We start from the raw sequence: 21,079 nt of genomic DNA, 5'->3' as shown, positions 1-21,079 counted from the left end.
ACATCAGCCATCTGTAATTGAATCCCACTCTTTCATAGATGAAGCTGAGACCCAAGAGTGAGCGTGATTCAGAACTCTTAGTCTCATGTTCTCTAACATCCTAACACACTGTGCCCACTATGGACAGAAAACTCGGCTACTTGCATATTAGCTAAAACCTCTCTGTGGAATTTTAAAGTGAAGTATAAATGCTATAATGTTAAGCCCTGCAACATGTGGTTAAATTGAGCTATGCATATATACATCTGCAGATAGAAGCAGGACATCAGTGCAGGGGAAACAAACAGATGAACAATACCAAATATAAGAAATTAAATTATTCTTGATACGACATGAGTATCTTACTTTGGTGGAATTTTTTTAACGGCTGGGTAATCTTCCTAATTTCACTTGCTAACCCTCATAGTGAAATGAGTAAATTCATGAGTCATACACCAGATAAGCACAGGGAAGCAGCCCATGAATGTGTTAGGTGGTACTTAAAAAATGTGTTAGGTTAGGAGAAGGGGTATTTTGTAGTTATATAAAGGATGTGATTTACTAGAAGATTAGGGAAGGTATGTGTGTTTTGGGACGGGAAGGATGAGAAAATTAAGTCCGTTTTTACAAAGGGGCAAAGATTGGGCATTTTATTTCTATTCTGGAGCCTGAACCTGATTCCAGGCCTCTACGCCTTCCCCCAGCTGCCTCTCCACATGTCTTTTAAAGAGTCTACTGGAATTGAGTCCGACAAGCAGTCGTGGTAACAAAAGATTGCTTCATGTACACAAAACAGGGAAAGGCTGCAGACACACCAACACTAGGGTGTTCAAGTGGTGTGATGGCATTAAAAAATATAGAATGTGCATAGTTTGATAATACAAATTTGACAGCTTCTTGTCAAAGGTACCATTTAGGTACTTTTACATTTGTATGCCCGATACAAATTTAAGAAGTCTAAAACTGCTTAAGTGTGTTCTTTTTTTTCCAATTGGTCAATCTTGTAAGATGTTTAATTTCTCAGTATAACATACACATAACCTGAGGCTAGTTCACCAAAATTTGGAAGCTTCAGTGTGATCGATTGTATCTTTTTATATAGGGGCGCCTGGGTGGCTCAGCCGGCTAAATGTCCAACTTCGGCTCAGGTCATGATCTCACAGTTTGTGAGTTTGAGCCCCGTGTCAGGCTGTGTGCTGACAGCTCGGAGTCTGGAGACTGCTTGGGATTCTGTGTCTCCCTCTCTCTCTGTCTCTGCCCTTACCCCACTTGTACTCGGTCTCTCTCTCTCTTTCTCAAAAAAAATAAACATTAAAAAAATTTTTCATAAGAGCTATATAAATTCATCTTAGAAGGTTCTAAAAACCATTATTATCTTTAGCCTTCCTGTAAGTGCTTTAAATGCCATTTCTATGAAATTGTGCATATTTTTATATAACATTTAAGTTATCTTCAGCTTTTGGCCATGTCTGCTTCACAAAATCTTAAGTTTTCATAAGACGCTTGTACTAGAACATATCCAGTATCTCAAAACATCTTAAGTCCCAAAAAAGCGGGGTCTTAGTCTGGTTTTGTTTACCAATGTTTCTCAAAATCTAGAATAGTGCTTGGCTCATGGCAGGTGTTCACTATGTATCTGATGAACTAATAAGTGAATGAATCTTAACTAACCAAAAGAAGCCACTCAAGTATATATCCCTTACCTTGGGAATAGCATCCTAGTTCAAATAGTTGGTACCACAGTTTTCAAAGCAAATTCTAGTTTTTCCTGTTTTCCCTGGATTAGTCATATGTGAAAGGAGTACTCTGTTCATTAAGACTTAATATTCCATTCTAGGTCATGGGCAATAAATAGATTTCAGTCATTTAATGCTAAATAAATAGCTCAATCTATTTATTGCCATCTCTGAAATCTCCTCCCTTAATATATTAGGAGAAATTTTTCCCACGTGGTACATAAAAGCTCTATGCTTAGCAAACCCTCTACAAATACATAACTATATAAGAAGTACTCTTAAAACACACAAATATCCCTAAGCCAGGATCTACATGGTGGTGACTCGTTATAACGCTCATTTATATAAGAATACAAACTTCTGTTGGCTAGGCAGGGCCTTATCTACTGTAGAAATACAGTTCTCTAGGTTTATTACGAAGAAACTTTATATTTCCTAGATGTAAATACTGCAGATGCAGAGATGAGAACGGTCCTATCTGTTATGATGCCAGAATTCAGTAGTCTCCACCACTCTTCCCTGACGACTCTTCAGATAATAGTTAAGTTTAACCTGCCACATTTATGTCTAAGTGGCGATTATGTCTTTCATTACACTATTTTTTTTCCGGCACACGGTGCCTTTTACTTTGAGAAGGTCATGGCTTTCTAGTTTCCAAAATCTTTGGAGAAAAATGGCCCCTTTTGGCGTGGGCGCAGTGACTCCTCAGGAAGAGCTAGCTCCTCCAATCCTGGGATGTGGGGCTGAGATGCAGCTTTGGAGACAAGCCAGAGTCCCACTTTACATGTATTTTTAAGTTAAAAACTTGTATCGGCAGTAGCAAAATTCGTTTCAAAATAACTGCCAAATGATTCGTGCATTTGGAGGCAGCTGTGGTCAGCAAGACTGGAGCACTTTTTTTTGTTTGCTTTTTATGGTGCACACTGCAGCTTATTCCAATAAAGCCTCCTGCCTGCTGTCTTCCCCTGTCCCTTCCGCCACCGCGGTTCTGACTGTGAGCAGGCTGGGCAGGGGCAGCGCTCAGGAACGCGCTGTTATTAACCTTGCTTAAAAATAAGAACTCACACATTTTTACGTTTAATCGTAAGTAGGAAAAAATGAGAAAAACATCAAACCTGTACTTAATGCCAGTAACTTTTAAAATCTTCACGCCGAATGCCGTTAATAAGAGACTAACAATCGAATTTCAATACTTGTTAAGAGTAAACAAAACCTCTGGGCTGGCGCAGTAAAATGAAACCGTGCCAGGTTGTTCTCCAAGGGCAAAAATATACCAAACAGTTAAATGCCAACAATTAGAAAAATACCTTTGTTAATGTGCTCTTCTGTGTTCCTTCCTCATTTCAATTTAAAAAGTCCATGCAAAGCCAGCCAGACTCATGTGGGTCTTATGTAAAAACCGAGAGTAGGAAAGCCCCATGTGCATATCGTATTAAACGCAATACGTGAACTTTGGTTTTAATTTTAAAAATAGACTTCAAGAAACTTCGTCCCCCCCAGAACAATATGGCATTTTCACACAACAGTGTAACTGTGGTGGTGACAGCGGGGGAAATGAGGGCCCGGCTACAAAGCCAGCAGTGTGTGAGAGTTATCTGGAGGAGCCTGTCAGACCCGCCCTGCTCAACCACTGACCCGTGTCAGTGCAGGTGAAGGAAGACGGTAAATGACAAAACACACTTCACAAAACATCAGAAAGCAGTCTAGAAAAAGCACAGGAGAGATAATGGAACCATTTGCAAATGTATTTGTCAGAGACACACATTTATCAGTGAAAAACATGCAATTCTCAATGCAGTTATACAGGACGAGGTTTCAAATGATTTGATTCTCATATTATCTCTGGTTAATTATTTGTCAATTACTATTTTTTCTTCCAGATTTGAAAAGTTTATGCCTAAGACTAAATACCAACTAATAACAATAAAGACAAATTAACCCATTTAAGAAACATGAATTAAATTTCTGAGTTGGTCTTAACTTCAACTTTTTGCATAAAAACAGGATTTTGCCTTGAGAGAGCTGTTGTTAACAGCCTGGCTCCCTTGAATAGAAGTGGGAAGACAATTTCATTTACTAGGGACCATGATAAAGGCAGGAGATAGGCAGCTTTGGATATTAAGGTTTAAACAGAAAAAAACTACTTATAATTTGGAAAATATATTTCCTTCTACTGATACTAGCCAGTAACATCATGCCATAACAAACAGAAAAGCAAATTCTCCCAAGAGAGAGAATTTGCTTTTAGCTTTAAATGGCTAGTGTGGAAGAACACAGCTTGTATCCCTGCCTCTAGATACAGGATGGCTACCTTTGGTAAACAGTTTATGTACTTCTATTCAACTTAGCTTTGAACTATTCCATAGGAAAACCAATGGAAAACGTCCAGCCATATTTAAAGCAGAGGGAACAAATAAGAGTTCTCCAGAACAGGAGTGTGCCAATCCTACATCAAGAAGTTCCCTATATGACCATGTGATCTATCCAACAACCTGTAACAGCTGGGCGTGGACTTTGTGCACAGCATTTACTAAATGCTACTAAGCCACCCCACCCCGCCTTTTCCCAAAGGATTCTCATTCTAGTCCTCATGTTTTCAGTGTTATCTGGATATTTTTCATTTCTAAAACCCACTCTATGGGGAGGGCCTTTCAATTTTACCTTTCATAAGATGCATGAAGCCCTTCAGAGTAACAGACGTTTGTGAATTAGGGAAAAATCCACTTGCTATCAACAGGTTGCAGCAAATTTGTTCACCTTTGTTTCATTTCCCTAGAAACACAGGATGTGAAGGAACAGAGTAGCAGGAGGGAATCACAGATGGGAAGGAAAAATGTCGCCAGAGAAGATGAGAAAAATTCATGGTCTATACTGCATTCATCTGTGAAAAGATAAAATGTGGTTAAGTTTATTACACTGCTCTCATGAAATGCAGATTCATTTATTTAACACCCCTTGTCTGTTCTACAGTGGGGTAGCAAGCAGGAAAACACTTTGAACAGCAAATAACCACCATGGAATTAGAGGGCCTTCAGCATGTGCTATCCACCCTTTTTCCTGGACTAATCGAGACCTTTTTTATCTAAGCTGATGGATTATTCCTCTGCAGCCTGCCGGCTTAATTCTGTCAGTTCGTCCAGGCCACATAAAGCTTTCTGCTGTTGTGCAAGTCTGGGGGCAGAGCAACGTGGCAAATCTGCTCGTGTAAAAACGGGTGAGGCAATGCTGCGCGCTATGCCAGAGGGAGGACGGGATGTGGGGGAGGTGGTGAATCTCCTTAAAGGCCACGCAGTAGGAATGATAAATGAATGTCTTTCAGGCACACACTAGAGAAGCAGAATTATTAGGAGTCCCTTCGCCTCTTCCGCCAGTGCCGCCTGGCCAGCTGCACTGAATGGGGCCCCTGTAGTCAGTATGCTGCTCGCCCAAAGAACACCAGCCTGCCACTGACTTCCATCTCAGCTCCATGCTGGGCTCTCCCCTTAGACCAGGCACTCTCCGCTGGGGATGACTCTGTCTTCTGGCAATGTCTGAAGACATTCATGATGGTCACGACTGGGTGTGTCATGACCCACAACTAGTGGGTAGAGGCCAGGGATGCTGCTGAACGTTCTACAACAGCCACGCCACCCAACACCAGGAAATCATGTGGGGCCCAGAATACCAACAGAAACACAGGACTAGGGGCGCCTGGGTGGCTCAGCCGGTTAAGCATCTGACCTCGGCTCAGGTCATGATCTCATGGTTCAAGCCCCATGTGGGGCTCTGTGCTGACAGCTCAGAGCCCGGAGCCTGCTTTGGATTCTGTGTCCCTCTCTCTCTGCCCCTCCCCTACTCTCTCTCTTTCTCTCTCCCTCTATTCTCTCAAAAATAAATAAACGTTAAAAAAACCCCACAAGACTAAACTGTTAAGCATAAAGGTATGCTGGGAGGAATAAATCAGGTAACATGTGCAATACCTAGTGTGGTAGATGGGAAATAGCAGATGATTAACCAATGTTCCTGTTGTACTTGTCAGCTTTGACCAGAGGCCTCTAGGAGAGTAGACTGTTTCTCATGTAGTCCCAGAGGAAAAAGTTTATTGTACAGGAAATCCAGACTAAACAAATAAGTCATCCTGCAGAAAACACTGGTGCTCTGTCTCTCTTGGACAATTTCCTCCGGAGCCTGCACCGCTCCTGTTCCTGATCATAGTCCAGAGCTGCCGCCTCCAGACGTGGCGGAAAGAGCCAGCTCTCAGAGAGGGAGCTCCATTTCGGAGCATCTGCCCTCACGCCAGGAGACGCTGAATGGAAATCGTGGCCACGGTTGAGGACAGATGATGTGAGACAAAATTTGGAGAGTAATCCAATTCTTATTTTGTCTAGCCAGTGCCATGGCCATATTATAGCCTCTTCTAGTTCTTTTGGTCTTCTAAGGATTTAGGCTGGAGGTGTGTGTGTGTGTGTGTGTGTGTGTGTGTGTGTGTGTGTGTGTGCGCGCGCGCGCGCATGCACGCGCATAAAATAGGTTTATTTCCCCCTACAAATGGAATGAAGGAAATCATCTGGAATGGCATGGAATGGCCATGGGGGGTCATCCAGAAACCATAAAACCATTTCCTGGCATTTATTGAGAGTATTTAAATTGCTCTGACAGTATCATTCCAAGAGCAGAGAGAAAGCAGTCACACTGCTTGAACAGAGTGGGGCAACTAATCCATCTTATTTTCTCAAGGTCAAGGGGAATAATGGTGATGACAGAGTCGGAGCTCTGACTTCCAAATCCCACACACAGGCCTCTCACCCAAAACCTACTCAGTCCTGTGCAAACAGCTTCTCTATGGCGGATGTTTTGAATGAAACAAAGCTCTGCTTTTTCTGGGAGGCATTCCAGGAGAGTGGACAAGAGCATGCACACTAGAGACACATTGGGTGGATTCAAATATTCATGCCATCATTCACTAGCTGTTTGATCTTAGTCAAGTTATACAGTTTTGGGGAGTGGGGTGGCTCTTTACCACACTGCAAAAGTGAGAATAACAATAACACCTAACTCGGAAGGTGGCTGTGAAGTCTGAATAAGTTCCTACCTGTGGAGTGCCCGGTACACAGTAAGTGCTTAGTAAGTGTCACCTATTAATGATGGTCACGATGATAATGTAACTTGCATAGGAACAACAAAGAAGGTGCAAAAGAAGATCTGCCATTTTGTGGTGCCACCAACAGATGGTACATCCTTAGAACAGGGCTTTATACATATTGTTCCATTTCTGTGTCAGGCTCATAAGGCACTTTTTAGCAGAGTCAGGGGATACCTTCCAACAGAGGGTGCATCCTCGCACATACAAAAGGTTCATTTTACACATGCCAACAGGAACAGAAGTGACTTTCTGTCATTCTCAACAATCAGGAAGGTGTAAGAAATTACAGTCCCTGAAGATTTTATCCCGTGCTTCTTCAGGTGAGAAAAAAGGACCAAGAAAAAAGTTACATTCCAGAAACTTGACTCCAAACAGGTGCTACGGTCACACACACGCATTCCCTGAACGCGTGGCTGAATGACCCTGGGCATCTGAACAGCGGCCCCTCTGCCCCGCTCTCCTTTGCCTTCCCTGACCCCCTCCCTCGTTACTGAGCACAGGTCTATGCAGGCCCCAGGTACGCAGTGATGAAGAAATGATAGCAATAACTCAGAGAGGAGTTTTTTAAAGGATTAAACACATGTTTAAAAACACACTGGAATCGCTTCATGTGGGAAAGAGCTTAAAATTAAACACCATCAGCAAAATTCCAGCCAACTGAAAAAAGGCTTTAGGAGGAAGGATTTCAGTCTGACAGGCAAACAATACTATTTGATTTACTGAAACACTCTCCCAGAGGGAGATCCTCTCTGTTGTGGACAGCCCTGTTCCTATTGTGGTCACGGCACTCATAACTCTGTCACTCCTGGAACCGTCTACTCCTGGCAGGGGCGAGCCATACAGATTAGCTCTCAAGTGTGAAGCAGTGAAGCCGTTTCATCGCTGCTGGCGAGGCGTCTGTCATTATCGTAGCCACCAAGGGCCAGTCCTCTCCCTTAAGAAAAACGGCACTTCTTTACCCAGACACGGCGCTGAAGTAACAGGCCGGAGGAAAACGGTTTCTTACCAGAGAAGTCTTAGCTCCTTAATATATGAAGAACTTTACAAGGACAACTTGGAAGGGCAGAAGGGGAACTTTTAAATATCTGAGATGCCATTTGGTTCTCGGAAGGGCAGAGAGCACCAGGAACAAGGCTCCCGGGGACCACGTGGCCCGTGTAAGCACACCAGGCTCCGACGCGTCACGCGGATCTAGAAAGCGCCCTGGCTGGCAGAGGCTCCTTCCAGCATGCTGCGGACAAGCCGGGGGTCTGCGGGCACCCTCCCCGCCTCACAGAGCACGCGGTCCGCGAGCGCGGAGAACACCCTCGCGGGTACTCACCATAGTGTCGAATTCTACAGGACCCACTATCCGAGACACCTCGTCAAACTCCTCAGGAGACATGGGGAGAAGATTGTCTGTGGTCTGAAGTCGAGAAGGATGACTAAAACGGGGAGAAAGGAGAAGGAGATGTTAACGTCTAGAGGCACACTGGGACACCTTGTCCTCGGCCTGCGACGGAATCATCACTGGACACTTTCAGTTCAGCTGAGTGCATACACTCGGACGGTACGTCGGGAAAAGCACGGATCGCGGGAGGTTTGCGTCCCCAGCCCAGCCCCTTGGGAAACGTACGGGACTCTAGAGATGTGAGTGGGAAATAGCCAGACTGGACCCTGTGCCGCTTCTGCCTGGTTGGACCTGTGTGGGAGCGTGTGCGGGGTGTCACCCTGAGAGGATGATGCCTCGGGGCGGCCCGTGGCCCCAGAGGCACCAGAGAAATGTCTGGGGAGTCCCTCATCCCTACCTTGAGGTTTGTATGCAGATAAAGCTGCTCCAGAGTGTTTTTACATGAAGGCTACATCCATTCACCCCAAGACAGTGCTGCAGGCCAAATAACTGACAATGACTTTTCCAAATTTTTTTCTACCTTTTACAAAATGAAACAACAAAATAAAAGCAAGCGGAAAAAGTGTATCTCAATCATCACTTTGGCCTTTCCTCAATTGAAAAAAACTACTTTCCCACTCTGATCAATTTTTGTTCATTTTATTTATACTTTTTCAAAGTATCAGTTTGGAGGGAACTTATAAACCTTAAAAACAACCTTGGGTGGTTTTTTCTTTTCTTTTCTTTTCTTTTTTTGTTTGTTTATAAAGGCAGTTTAATTCTGATAGGCAGTGACACCGGGATCTCTATTTAGGATCTTTCCAACAAGTCCGACCGTGGCGGCAGCAGCAGCAATTACAACGAAAAAGCAAAGTACAAGCATCTTCACCAGGCCCCAGCCAGGAGCAGGGCTGGATTGAGGTGTTTAAACATGGCACTCTTCTGTGTTCACTTACACTTCAGACACAGAAATCAATTCAGTCTTGATGTATCCAGTTCCTTTAGGGCCATCAAGTTCCATTGGTTCTGGAGCTGGAAGCAAACACATCGGGTACAGCTTCCCGTTAGCAGACCTCACACAACAACAGATGGTCAACACTCTTTCATGAAAGTTTTACCATTTTTCTTGACGGTCAGGTTAGAGTGCCATAACTTTAAGGGGTTGTGACTTCCCTGCCCGGGTCACCTGAAATCCTGGGGGGAACGTAGGAGCAAGTCAAAGGGAAGGGAGGGGAGCTCGGTACAGAAGTCAAGCTGAGAGGTTTCTCCTTCCCAGGCTTGACATCCTGCAGGAGTTGGAGCCCCAGACGTGTGAAGTTCTGTCTGATGTTCTGGTCCTGGCCTGGCTGGTGTGATACACACAGCTGTCAAGGTGAAGCTGGGGGCGTCTTCTTCCCAAAGCAATTGCGCTAATATTGAGATGCCGGCTTCTAAAATGTAATAAAATTTGTTGGCGTGTTCCAAACCAGATCAGTCTAACTTGAACGTTCTGAAATGCAACTCAGTGAAGATGGAGAAGCAGGCGACCTGTGTTCTAAGCCTAGGTGTGCTCTTAACAATAATCACTAGAAATAATACGATCTAATAGATTAACTGGATTACCTTGAATGAACTGGTTTCCTTCTCCTGGGCCTTAGTGCCCTAATTTTACAGGAACAGGCTGGTAATAAACGAGTTGGCCATGGTGTTCCTGTCATTCACCTCTTTCCATGTAGAAAAGGTAACAGTGTAACAAATACACAAGACCAAATGGACTTTTTCGACACCCCTTAAAATAAGACGTTATTTGTTCATTTCTTACTGTCCGTATCAGGCCGAATAACATGTTTCAACTATGCTGGGTTTATACCATCTTTGGAAAGCCTGCTTGCAGCGATTCAAAAGAAAGTTCTGGGTTAATGACAGGGCGTGGGTGAAGTCTATGCAGGCACCGTGTACTTACAGGAAGGTAAGAGCAGTGTGTGTTATTAAACCCTGTCTCTAGCAAACCTTTGGATTAACAATAAAATGAGAACATAAGCACCAGGAATGACTGAACTGTGCTATTGCTCATCAGGGCAATGACTACACGCTTTCCCCACATACCTTCCTTTGGCCTGGAGTAGTATTTCCCAAAGGCATGGTCCTTATCAATATTTGGATACAGATACTTCAGGGGATTCTCTGGAATATTTTCAGCAGCCATGACTTTGTAATTGCGAATAATATCAGGGAAAGTAACAGCAGAAAGTTCTTTCTTCGTGTAGGGTTCCACTGCGTGGAAGTAAGGTTCTGAAAAGAAGAGCTCAGTGAGTCCCACGGACTATCCCAAAACACTAGAGGACAGAAACAACACATTGCAGAGTTTGTGGATTTGAGTGAACCTGGTTAGAACTAAGCACAGTAGAGGATTTACAATACAGTACGCCCCTCTACTTCTAAATTATAATCCTTTCTTAGAAACAGGAAAAATAAAGGCAGCCATTTACTTGCTAGTAATGCAACAACACTGCATTTGTCATCATTTGGTGAGATTTGTAAACCTGGCAAGGAGAGGATTATTAAACATCTTTAGCAGCCTGAATCTTTCATGATGCATCCAACCACAGGCAGAAAAATAAATACTAATTTGGCCACCTTGGCTCAAGTCACAGAGTAGGTTAATAAAAAACAATCTCACTTTCTGGTTGTTTTTCTTTTCAGACCGGAAAATGAAATTTTTTATTGAAATAAATGATGCCAATACGTGGAAAACAATTTTTTAAACAAACAAATAAAAAAAAGACCCTATTTACTACTTTTTCTTCTAATCCTTACTGTAATAAACCAGTTTAATTCACTCGTGGACTTATTCGCAGACTTCATTTGAATCCTGCTTCCTAACTGATCCAGAAGCTCGCTTCTGGGTGTACACATTCCAGGGGCTGCTGGTCAGGTGCTATGGGGACTCTGTTCTACAACTTCAGACTACGCGGGCACCCTAAAGCTCGCTAGCTGGTGCTGGCCTGCTTAGGCTTTCTGGTTGCCAAGGATGTCCTCCTCCATGCCTGCTTTGCTAGTTCCATCCCTCAGTCAGCTGAGGAAAGGCACTACCTGCAGACAAGGTGAAAAAGCAGCTTCTAATGTCTACTGCCTACACTGTGCCCTAACCCCAGCTTTCCTGTATTTTTATTTGGAGAAAAAAAAAAAAAAACAAAACAGAACAAGAAAAGTATCCCATCTTGTTGCATCCTTCCACCGGATAGCAGAAGAGTCATTGGAACAAATCAGTTTTTCCTCCAGTCCCTCAAATACAGCAAACTATAAGCAACTGAGAAAAGGAACCATTTTATCTCTGTCATTCTCCATCTCTGCTGTTCAGCCTCTTCCCCAGAAACCCGTTCCATAACGCGAAGGTGTTCGGGGCCTTTTAGCCACAGAAACCCAAGGCAGAGCAAAGACGAACTTGCACTTGCTCTGTTTGAAGGCAGAGTGGAGGGCTGTACCAGTCTCCAGGACCCCTCACAGAGCCTGCCTGCAGGTGTGCTCCCACATGGGATCCCCCACAGCGAGTCTGGAAGCATGTGCCTGTACAAAGTGGGTTTCCTCCCAAAACTGGTTGCCAGCAATGCTGACTCACATCCTTCATCTACAGATAACAACCCTGACGAAAAGAGAAGAACCTGGCCCGGTCTTTTATTTATTACTTAAAAAAAAAAATGTTTATTCATTTTTGACAGAGAGAGAGCAAGCAGGGGAGGGGCAGAGAGAGAGGGAGACACAGAATCCAAAGCAGGCTCCAGGCTGTGAGCTGTTAGCACAGAGCCCAATGCAGGACTCGAACTCACTAGCTACGAGATCATGACCTGAGCCGAAGTCGGACACTTAATCGACTGAGCCACCCAGGCACTCCTGGCATTGTCTTTTAAAAGCCATCATTTCCACAGTATGTCCCAGGCAGTGAATCACAAATATTCATGGCAATGTATTAAATCCTATCCGGGAGGCTCAGTTGGGGGTAAATGTAGGATCTGTAATTTTATGTCAAAAGCTCATTATTTGTACAAGTTGATTTGCAGCGATGAGGAAGGACTTTGATGCGCATGGTGCTAATGGAGGTATAGGCCCTCACTTACCCCCTCCGTTCTGGGACCGCTCCACCCACGTGAACGTGATGGCCCCTTCCCGGCAGCTCTCACTGAACCGCAGCAGGAACGTCCCTGGCTGCTGATCCTTCAGCAGGGCACGCTCTCGCTCCTTGCTGATAAAGCCCACGATACACCTGGGTGTGCAAACAGATTGAGGAAGTACTCTGAAATTCGGCCAGGTTTTGAATTTTCATGCCAACTTACAAGTGAACTAGATTACTGAAACTTGACAAAAGAACATAGGATAAAAATGTGTATTTTAGATGTTTTAAAACCTATTTAATTGACACTTGGGGATGTATTTCACTTAGATACTTGTATGCTTAAGTCTAAAAAAATCATTAACACAGTGCCAATAGGATGCTACAGATGATCAATAAATATTTGCCGGATTAATGAGCCTTTTATGTTTATCTGATGACCTTTTTTTCACTTGATGATTTTTACAGGCCATGAAAATGTCTGAATTTCTGCATCTTATATACTGGAGAGAAAAATTCAAACAATATATTTCTATGTTCTAGCACTTCTGACCAAGTTAAAGCCTTTGTTGAAGCATCAACTGATCCTGGAATAAGTTAGATAAAAACAACTCACCAAGTTAAAAAAGTTTTTCTTCTTTCCTAAGGGCAATATACTACATAAGTACTTAAGAAATTTTGTTAAATGAGTGAACGCATGAATGGCACTAAAACGTTTTTAATTAAATGTTAAAAGTACATATGCATAATACTATGCATATGCATAAGTTTAATCTGATGAGGTTCCACTATCATGAAGCCCTGAAGGGACGGCCTGGAAGCATTCATTTCTGTGAGATGCACTCCAGTCTTGTCAAATAATGAGGTCTGTCCAGGTCAGGCCTGTCTCAGCCTTACAGTAAGGAAGTGTGTGCTAAAAATAGGTTTCAAAAATAAATCTATCCGTGGCCCTTACCCATCATTCCAGAGAGAGAGCAGGTGTTTTTTAATGAGTTCAAGGATGCTTTCAATCCAAAGCCAGAAAGGAAAATTTTTGTCATTTATATTTTCCTGCAAGTGTACAAACGCACACATTAGGAACAAGGAAATTCAAAATAGTGACTTACCAGGCCTCTTCCCACCATCAGATTGGATTTTAATTTGCAAAGCCTGCCCAGCTGCCAAAACTAACGCTGTCCCCTCCAGAGCCGCCCCTCCCCTTTTCAGCTTGCAGACACCAGGCTATTTCCTGGGCCAGGCTCTGCTTCCCTCTCTAAACTGCAGCGAACCAGCGAGGGAATGACCTCCAGGGTGAACGCAGAACAAAAGCTGCCCTCGTACTAGTAAAATGCAGTAGCCTGAGCTTGTCAGCACCGTCTGGTGACCCCAGTGGGGTCTGATTATTCCCTCCAACTGGTCCCTCTGCTTGAGCAGGGTTGGGGAAACTCATCTGGCCCATCAGGCTGTGCAAGCCGGCACAGAGCACACATTTCTCATGAACGGGGCTAAAATGCTGCCAGGCAAGGTATCCGTGTGAGTAAACACAAGACTCATTTCAGATATGAAAAAACGTTATCACACACACAGGCCCTTCCTGTCCGACTCACACTTGGAGACTGACCTTCTCCACTGAAGGAAAGTAAACAACTTGCTCAAGGGGTTCCATGGGCCAGAGACAAACATGCCAAAATAAGCACACAGTTAAATCACTACCACAGCAAAAACTACGAGAACCTCAACAGGGAGCGAGCACTCAGAGAGGGTACGACCCAAGGGCACCCACCTTACAGAACCTCGTCCACGGAATGAGACCATCGGGGCCAGCATTAGGACCTAGCCAAATAAAAATAAGCTGTTTCAGGAAACAAAACACTGATTCTGAAGCTTTGGTTACACTGATAGCTCTTGTATTTCCTTTCAGAGAAAAGAGCCAACACCCCAAAGAGGAAGACTGTATGTACGTGGTTGATATTCTCAGACACATTAATGCTAATCAACTATGATTTCTGGAGAAGCCTCAGTCGTCCCTCTCAGTGCAGTATCCTCTCCCACTGCCTCCTCCTTCCTCAGCAGGCTCCTCTCCCAGTGGTCCTCCAGAGCTCGCTCAAACTTCTAACTAAGACCAAGATCACCCCTAGGTGATCTATTTAACTGACACTTGGCTTTTCAAGCTTATCTTGGATATCATTTGGCACTTCTCTCAGCCCTCCTCCAGATGGGACATGGACTCGGGAGGCTGACGCAAATCAAAAGTCAAGGGAGAGAAGTGAGGGGGAAGGAAGCCTAGGGGTTGCCAGCTACATGAATTAAAGCAGCCAAGGCTGTACAAGGTGGTGAACCCATCACCTCTCTTTCCAGAGAACCACAAATAAGCCTTTATAGGCAGAAATGGTATGTCTTAATTCACACCAAATAAGGAAATGAAGCAATGTAATTTCTTACATCTTCTTAAATAGTGTAAGACCCCACTGTGACAGTTACATGGCCACGAGAAGGCCCTGCTGAGAGCTATGTAGTTAGGAAGTCTACTGGTATTTGCAATACACACAATTCTGCTGTACAGAAAGCAAATCTGGAAAAAAGCTGCCTATGGATTTTTAAAGAAATAGTTCAGATAGTCCCATTCATCCAAGATTTGACCTTGAGACTAGCAGGTCTCGGATCGCCTTATGTGGAAGACTAATAAATTCATGATATTAGCTCCTGAAAGGGAATTATCTATCATGGCTGGATCCTGCCAATCACGCAAAACTGCTGCTCAAGGATTTCATCCTGATGTGGACAGTGTCTCCATGTACCTGGGCCACCTGAGGCAAGAGTCTTGGGTGTATGCTATGCGGTGGGTGGCCCCAGGACCTTACTTATTATTCTTACCATGCTGGGTACTTGGCTTTTTTTCTCCCCAAGGTTAATAAGACTTCATCTTTCTTATCAAGGAACTTCTTTTAGCCACAACTAATGTATTTTACGTAATTCAAAAATATTTCCCTTAGGAAACCTGCTCAGAAATGTTAATATGAGATAATCAGGAAATGATTCATTTAAGTCTTTTATCAGATCTATACGTCCTTCCAAGGTGAGCTATAGTTCTCATTTAGCTATAATAAGCTGCAGCTGGAAAAGCCCACACATTTTTTTTTTTTTTTGACACTCTTCTATCTTGAACAAAATAGACAGCAAAGAGGGAAAAAGAACAAATTGAGATATTTTTATAAATTTCAATTTTTATATATATAAAAAGTTCATACCAAGTAGCTTCTCTCCCAGCATGTTCAGCTGGTCCACATTGAGACCTCTTTTGGTGACAGAAGAAAACTGCCAACTCAGCACCTCTGAAAGCTGAGACCATCGTGCACAGGGCGGGTTCAGGAAGAAGGACAGATTCTGGAGAGAAAACACCCAAAAGGTAAGGTCAGTGGTCATAAGCAAGGCACTAAAACATGGATCTGTCTCAAAGTTCAGTTCTGGTTTCTGTGACACACAGTTTCCACAGAAGAGAAACACAGTTGATTCTTGTTATTTGCAGATTCACATCTGTGAATTCAATCTACTCATTCAAAGTTACTTTAACCCCCGAATCATTACTCACGGCACTTCTGGGCTCATTTGTGAATGGGTGGACATATCAATGAGTAGAAAGATTTGAGTCCCCAACACGTATGTTTCCAGGAGAGGTCAGACAAAGCAACACTTATCAAACAGAGCAACTGCCTTCTTGTTTCAGCTCTTATACCATAAGCAAGTGTCCTTTTTGAGGTCTATTTAGTGCCATGTTTTTTGCCTTTTTGTGGGTTTTTTTGGTTTCTAAAAATTTCATTTTTAAAATGGTCCCAAGTATAGTGCTGAAGTGCTGTCTGCTGTTCTAACTGCAAGATGGCCACAATACACCTGTATGGAGAAAACACATGTGCTAGAGGAGCTTTGTTCAGGCATGAGTCAGAGTGCTGTTGGCCATGAGTTCAATATTAATAAGCCAACAAATATATCAGGAAGGTGTCTTTCAACAGGAAACACACAGCAACAAGGCCATGCGTTGAGCAGCTCAGTAGCAATTGCTCAGTATTTGCTAATTCAGTGTTCACGGTGACTTTAAAGAATGTAAGCGCATACCATAAGAGACTCTTAAATATAGAGAACAAACTGAGGGTTGATGGATCGGGGGAAGAGGGGAAAATGGGTGATGGGCATGGAAGAGGGCACTTCTGGGGAGGAGCACTGGGTGTTGTATGTAAGTGATGAATCTATGCCCGAAGGCAGAAGCACACTGTATACACTGTATGTTAGCTAACTTGACAATAAATTATATTAAAAAAAAAGAGAATGTAAGCGCAAGGAATAACAAGAATCAACCATAATTAATCAACAGTGACTATCCACTTTAGAATGGAGCATGCGTAAAAGAAAAAAAAATGAATGAAGCCTGCTTGTTTAGCAGATGTATACATTTTTAAAAAATAAAAGCAATAAACGAGCTCTTCCCCAGTAAAAGTTGTAAGAAATCTATTGCCTGAGCTTATTCACATAGAAGGAAAACCATAATTCTCATTTCTAATACATATACATGCTTCCCTAATCCAGAATTACTCAAGATCCCTAACGATGTCACTCCAGTTATGTCACTTTTCTCTCAACATCTGGTCTTCAGGGACTCTTTGAGATGCACAGAAGCTAGACCCTGGGGTTTTCGGTTAACATCTATACAAAAGCAGGCGTGTTTTCCATACCCTGGGTTCTGTCACCAGCATGTTGTACCACAGGATGGAGGCCCAGCCACTCGGGAGCTGGCTGACATTGGAGATCACCACGATGGGCAGAGAGGTCGTCTAAAAGATGACAAAGACCTTGAAATCATCAGAATCACAGAAATATCACCTTCAGACTGCTGTGTAAGCTCAAAACCAACCAAGGGATTACTTGTAAATTTGCACGTATTTTATATTTGAAAACTAAAAACGTAAAGCTAAGTTCTTTTGTTCATGGTTTATTTTTGTTAGATCTTTCAGTTAAGAAACAAGTCTCCGTGCTTTGTATAAAAAAATCAACACAGGACATCTCAAGGTGAATTCAGCTCTCCAGCTTCCTGAACCATTCAATTAATGTCAAGGTAGTATTAGCTGAAAAAGACCATCTTTTTTTAGCAATTAAGTAAATGTGTCTAAAACAAAAATTGAGAACAAACACTGCGTCTAACAGTTAAATGTAAAAATAAAGTTTTCCGTGTCTGAAGCACGGAAGTCTCACCTCGAGGTCAATGACCAAACCAGGCTGGCACAACTGGGTTTCAAAACTAAGGGAGTGAAGCTCTTCTGTAACGATGAGGGGGCCCTTAAAAGAGACAAGGAAGAAAAAAGGAATACAGTGATTCACACACACACACATCCTGCAGCTTGCAGGAGCCTAATACGCACTGCAACAGGTGGCAGGAAGCCTGAACCCAGCCGGCTGCAATTCAGAAAAAAATTCCCATGTTCAATAATGTATGCCCCAGTTCTAACGATCGTATATCAGTGTTCTCTCAAAGATAAGATTTCTGTAACCATGGCAAGGGTTATAGATTACCAGAAAGAAATGTGGATAGGGAAACAGCAACTTGTGATGGGTTTATTTGTGAGGTGAAGCTTCCTGGCTCTCAGCCCTGCTCTGCCCGCTGCCCCGCTGCAGCCTGAGGCAGACAGGGCTGGAAAGCGTGCATTCCAGGTGTGATTATTTACTGGAAGGACTGATTTGCAAAAGCCTGGCAGGTCATGAGTGCTTGGTTTAGGTAGAAATACGATAGAGTTCTTGAAGTGTTTTGCTACAAACGATCGCATGCAGGCATCATGACTTAGAACCAGAGGGGAGCAGCCGCTATCTGTGCTTGCAGGAGAAACTAGGCCCTCAGAAGGTCACAAAGAGAGCAGAGATCAAAACCAGGGCTAGATAGCACATCTCTGCGCTGCCCTGGCCGGGGCTTGTCCCACTCTGCCACACGAGCACCACTGGTCACGGCATGGAAGGGTGGCGTGCTACGTGGGCATAAAGGCTGAAAACATCCCAAACCTCTGTCCGTAGTTCATTTCTGAATATTACATTACAAATATAATTCCTCGAGGATCCGGCTCTAAAAGGGAAACTGACAGAAAGACCATTCCGCTGGGCAGGGAATGCAATGGAGAGAAAACCCTCTCGCCACACTTCATTTTCAGCATGGGAGTCCCCAGACGAGCCTCTAATTCCAGCTCAGACAGTAATTCCCGGGTACCCTTAGCAAAATCTTACAAAGTTCCCATGATTCACTTTCTTCGCCTGTGAAATGTGAGTAGCACAGAAACCCATTATACCTGTTCCACTGTGCTGTGAGGGTCCAGGAGTCGTGTGCAAAATCTTTTGACAACCATAAAGCACGAAAGCAGTGTTTTTACTGCTACCACAGATATACTGTGTCCTAAAGCTCATTCACTGCTCTTCCCTGCTGGGTCTGAATCCCTTTTTGAGGTGACCCCCGGCCACAAGGGGTACTGAGCCAACCTCCCCGGACAGACCTGCTGGTTAGAGACCATTCACAACAGAGAAAGACTCACCTCATTAGTTCTGGTGCCAGCATTTTTCTGTTCTTTCAGTTGCTATAGAACAAGAAACCATCTTAGTAAACAGCATGATAACAGTCACAGTTGCTGTTTTCATCTACAAACAAACCAAAGTCAGGACTTAGAAAGAATAAAGGATGTGAAGTTATTTTCAGGGTGCAGAACAAGATATGAAATGACCCTTGTGTGGGCCCAGGAGCCTAAGTGCCTTTTTCCAGCAGCCTGACATGACACTATGTGAACACCAGAGTTTGGAAGGATCCCGGGGAATCATATCCTGCTCCCCTCCCCCATGCAAACTTTTCCAAATGATGCCCCTTAACCTTCATCAGTTGTTTCATGGTCCTCAGGCTAAGGGCACAGCTAAGACTGCCCTCCCACGGACTTCAATCCCTGAGGTTTTAAGGAAGCATTTTGGAGCCCCGAGAGCAGCTCTGGGCATCCTCAGACTCCCGAGTCTGGAGTGAGGCTCTCCCATGAGGTCAAGCTTCACTCACCATGGGTTTGCTGGCTTACAAAATGGTTGCCAACGAAAAGGCTGCAGGTTCCAGCCCAGGGAGTGCACAGGGCGCAGTGCCAACACATCTTCACAACAACCGGCAGCCCCTGCTCCCCACGGAAGCAGGCAGACAGGCACCGCTTGCTTACAACCCCTGCTGGATCCCTACCCCCTGGAGGAATGCAATGGAGGTAGTGGTTGTGGGCAAGACTACCAGGAAGAAGGGTGCAAATCCTGAGCCGATGAGAGACTCCTGGGGTCGGTCTCACCAGGAGCCGCCAGGATGTGGGAGCAGTACTAAATCCCGAGGAAACTGCAGGAGTCTAGAGTGAGCAAGGTTGTAGAGGCACCGAGAACGGATAAGTTATGCGCACACTGATTTATGGCGTGTGTTACTGAGAGTGCCACATCCCGAAGAAGTATCTCTGGGGGACAGACTGGCAGAACACAGTAACAGAACAGTCCTGGGGCAAGGAGGAGGAACAAAGGTTCCCGCAAACTCTAGGAAGCCTCCCAGGGGGTGCCGTCCGCCTCGCACCATGAACCGAGTGCCACTGCACCGGAAATAAAGTCCTAGCAAGCCAGACGCCGCATAAAACACAGAAAACTGGTCTCCCTACCAGGTGTCGAAATTCGGCGGCCAGACTTCCGTTGGTGGATTCCTCCATGTTCATCACTTTTGTATGTGTGCCCAAAATGTTGAATTTTCTAAATCTACAACAGAATATACAGAGTAGAGATGCTTAAAAGGCTCAGAACTATTAAACAAAGGTAGTAAAATATAGTACAAAGTACTTGACATACCCTTTTACTGTATTTCTCTCGTTCACATCTCTGAAAAAAAAAAAAGAAAGTCATATATGTATATTTAAATTTTGAACTGAGCTTTAAGAAAAATATGAAAGTATACCTATAAGTAAAAGACCAACACAAAATCTACACCTGTGGGTTTTCTGCCATTTCATTCACTCGCTCCCTCCCTCAATCAACCACCACTAACTCTGCCCAGGGCGGCGGAGGGACGTGCAACAGATAAACTCTCCGGGCCTCACGTTTATCATCCGTACCATGAGGTGCCAACAGCACCGACCTTACAGGATTTGGCGAGGGGTAAAAGACAACGGGTGAAAGAGCACAGAGCACACCCTCCATAAACGTAAGTCAGCTACAGTCAGGGCTACGTCCTGAGCAATCACATACCCGGTGTGAGGCCCCATGCTAAGCACTGGGGCAGCAGAGAGCAATCTCTGCTCTTAGAAAACTAAGGGAACTTCCAATGTGACAGCACAAACCTTTTTATTCTCTACTATCTTTAATACTTTTATGAGAGTGCAAGAATAGTCAATTATTGGGGGAAACTGTCCAGTTTAAGTCTGAGGTTAAATCTTGAGCGACTTTGCCTCTTATATAAATTTAGTGATTACTCAGTCACGTTCCAGACTACCCATGTTATCTGTGAGGAGTAGGCACAGATTAGAAAACATCAGCACACTCACAGTTACATGGGTTAGCTTCCTTTCCTATCTCAACTAGAAATTCAACATTTCTGTGAATGACCATCACCATTAGCTATGTGAGCGACCAATTTTCTCCAGTTTTAGAAAAGAAAAAAAGAATCTGAAATGAAGGGAACGAACAGTGTGACACAAAGCTTCCTTGTCAGAGCTAAGAGGAAACTCAGAGCTGGAACAGAGAGAAAAGACAAAAGAGCTGTAACAAACCAAAAGAGAGACTGAGATAGA

General features: G+C 43.9%; 1 protein-coding gene across 1 annotated transcript in view; it reads right to left on the bottom strand.

The window, feature by feature from the left end:
* Positions 1-3,439: 3,439 nt before the first annotated feature.
* STAT1 (signal transducer and activator of transcription 1) overlaps positions 3,440-21,079 on the bottom strand; it is a 41,587-nt gene continuing 23,947 nt past the window's right edge. Inside the window, exons 13-25 of the mRNA XM_060622437.3 lie at positions 20,142-20,171; positions 19,958-20,051; positions 18,833-18,874; positions 17,514-17,597; positions 16,997-17,095; positions 15,521-15,656; positions 14,056-14,105; positions 13,249-13,343; positions 12,301-12,446; positions 10,292-10,477; positions 9,163-9,238; positions 8,159-8,261; positions 3,440-4,596 (exon numbers count right to left, since the gene is read on the bottom strand). Coding sequence (XP_060478420.1) covers positions 4,582-4,596; positions 8,159-8,261; positions 9,163-9,238; positions 10,292-10,477; positions 12,301-12,446; positions 13,249-13,343; positions 14,056-14,105; positions 15,521-15,656; positions 16,997-17,095; positions 17,514-17,597; positions 18,833-18,874; positions 19,958-20,051; positions 20,142-20,171 — 1,156 coding nt within the window. The 3' untranslated portion in view covers positions 3,440-4,581. The remainder of the gene's footprint in view (positions 4,597-8,158; positions 8,262-9,162; positions 9,239-10,291; positions 10,478-12,300; positions 12,447-13,248; positions 13,344-14,055; positions 14,106-15,520; positions 15,657-16,996; positions 17,096-17,513; positions 17,598-18,832; positions 18,875-19,957; positions 20,052-20,141; positions 20,172-21,079) is intronic.

The sequence above is a fragment of the Panthera onca genome, chromosome C1 (genome assembly GCF_046562875.1).
Source record: "Panthera onca isolate mPanOnc1 chromosome C1, mPanOnc1 haplotype 2, whole genome shotgun sequence".
Lineage (NCBI taxonomy): Eukaryota > Metazoa > Chordata > Mammalia > Carnivora > Felidae > Panthera > Panthera onca.
This window is presented reverse-complemented; position numbering and strand designations above follow the sequence as displayed.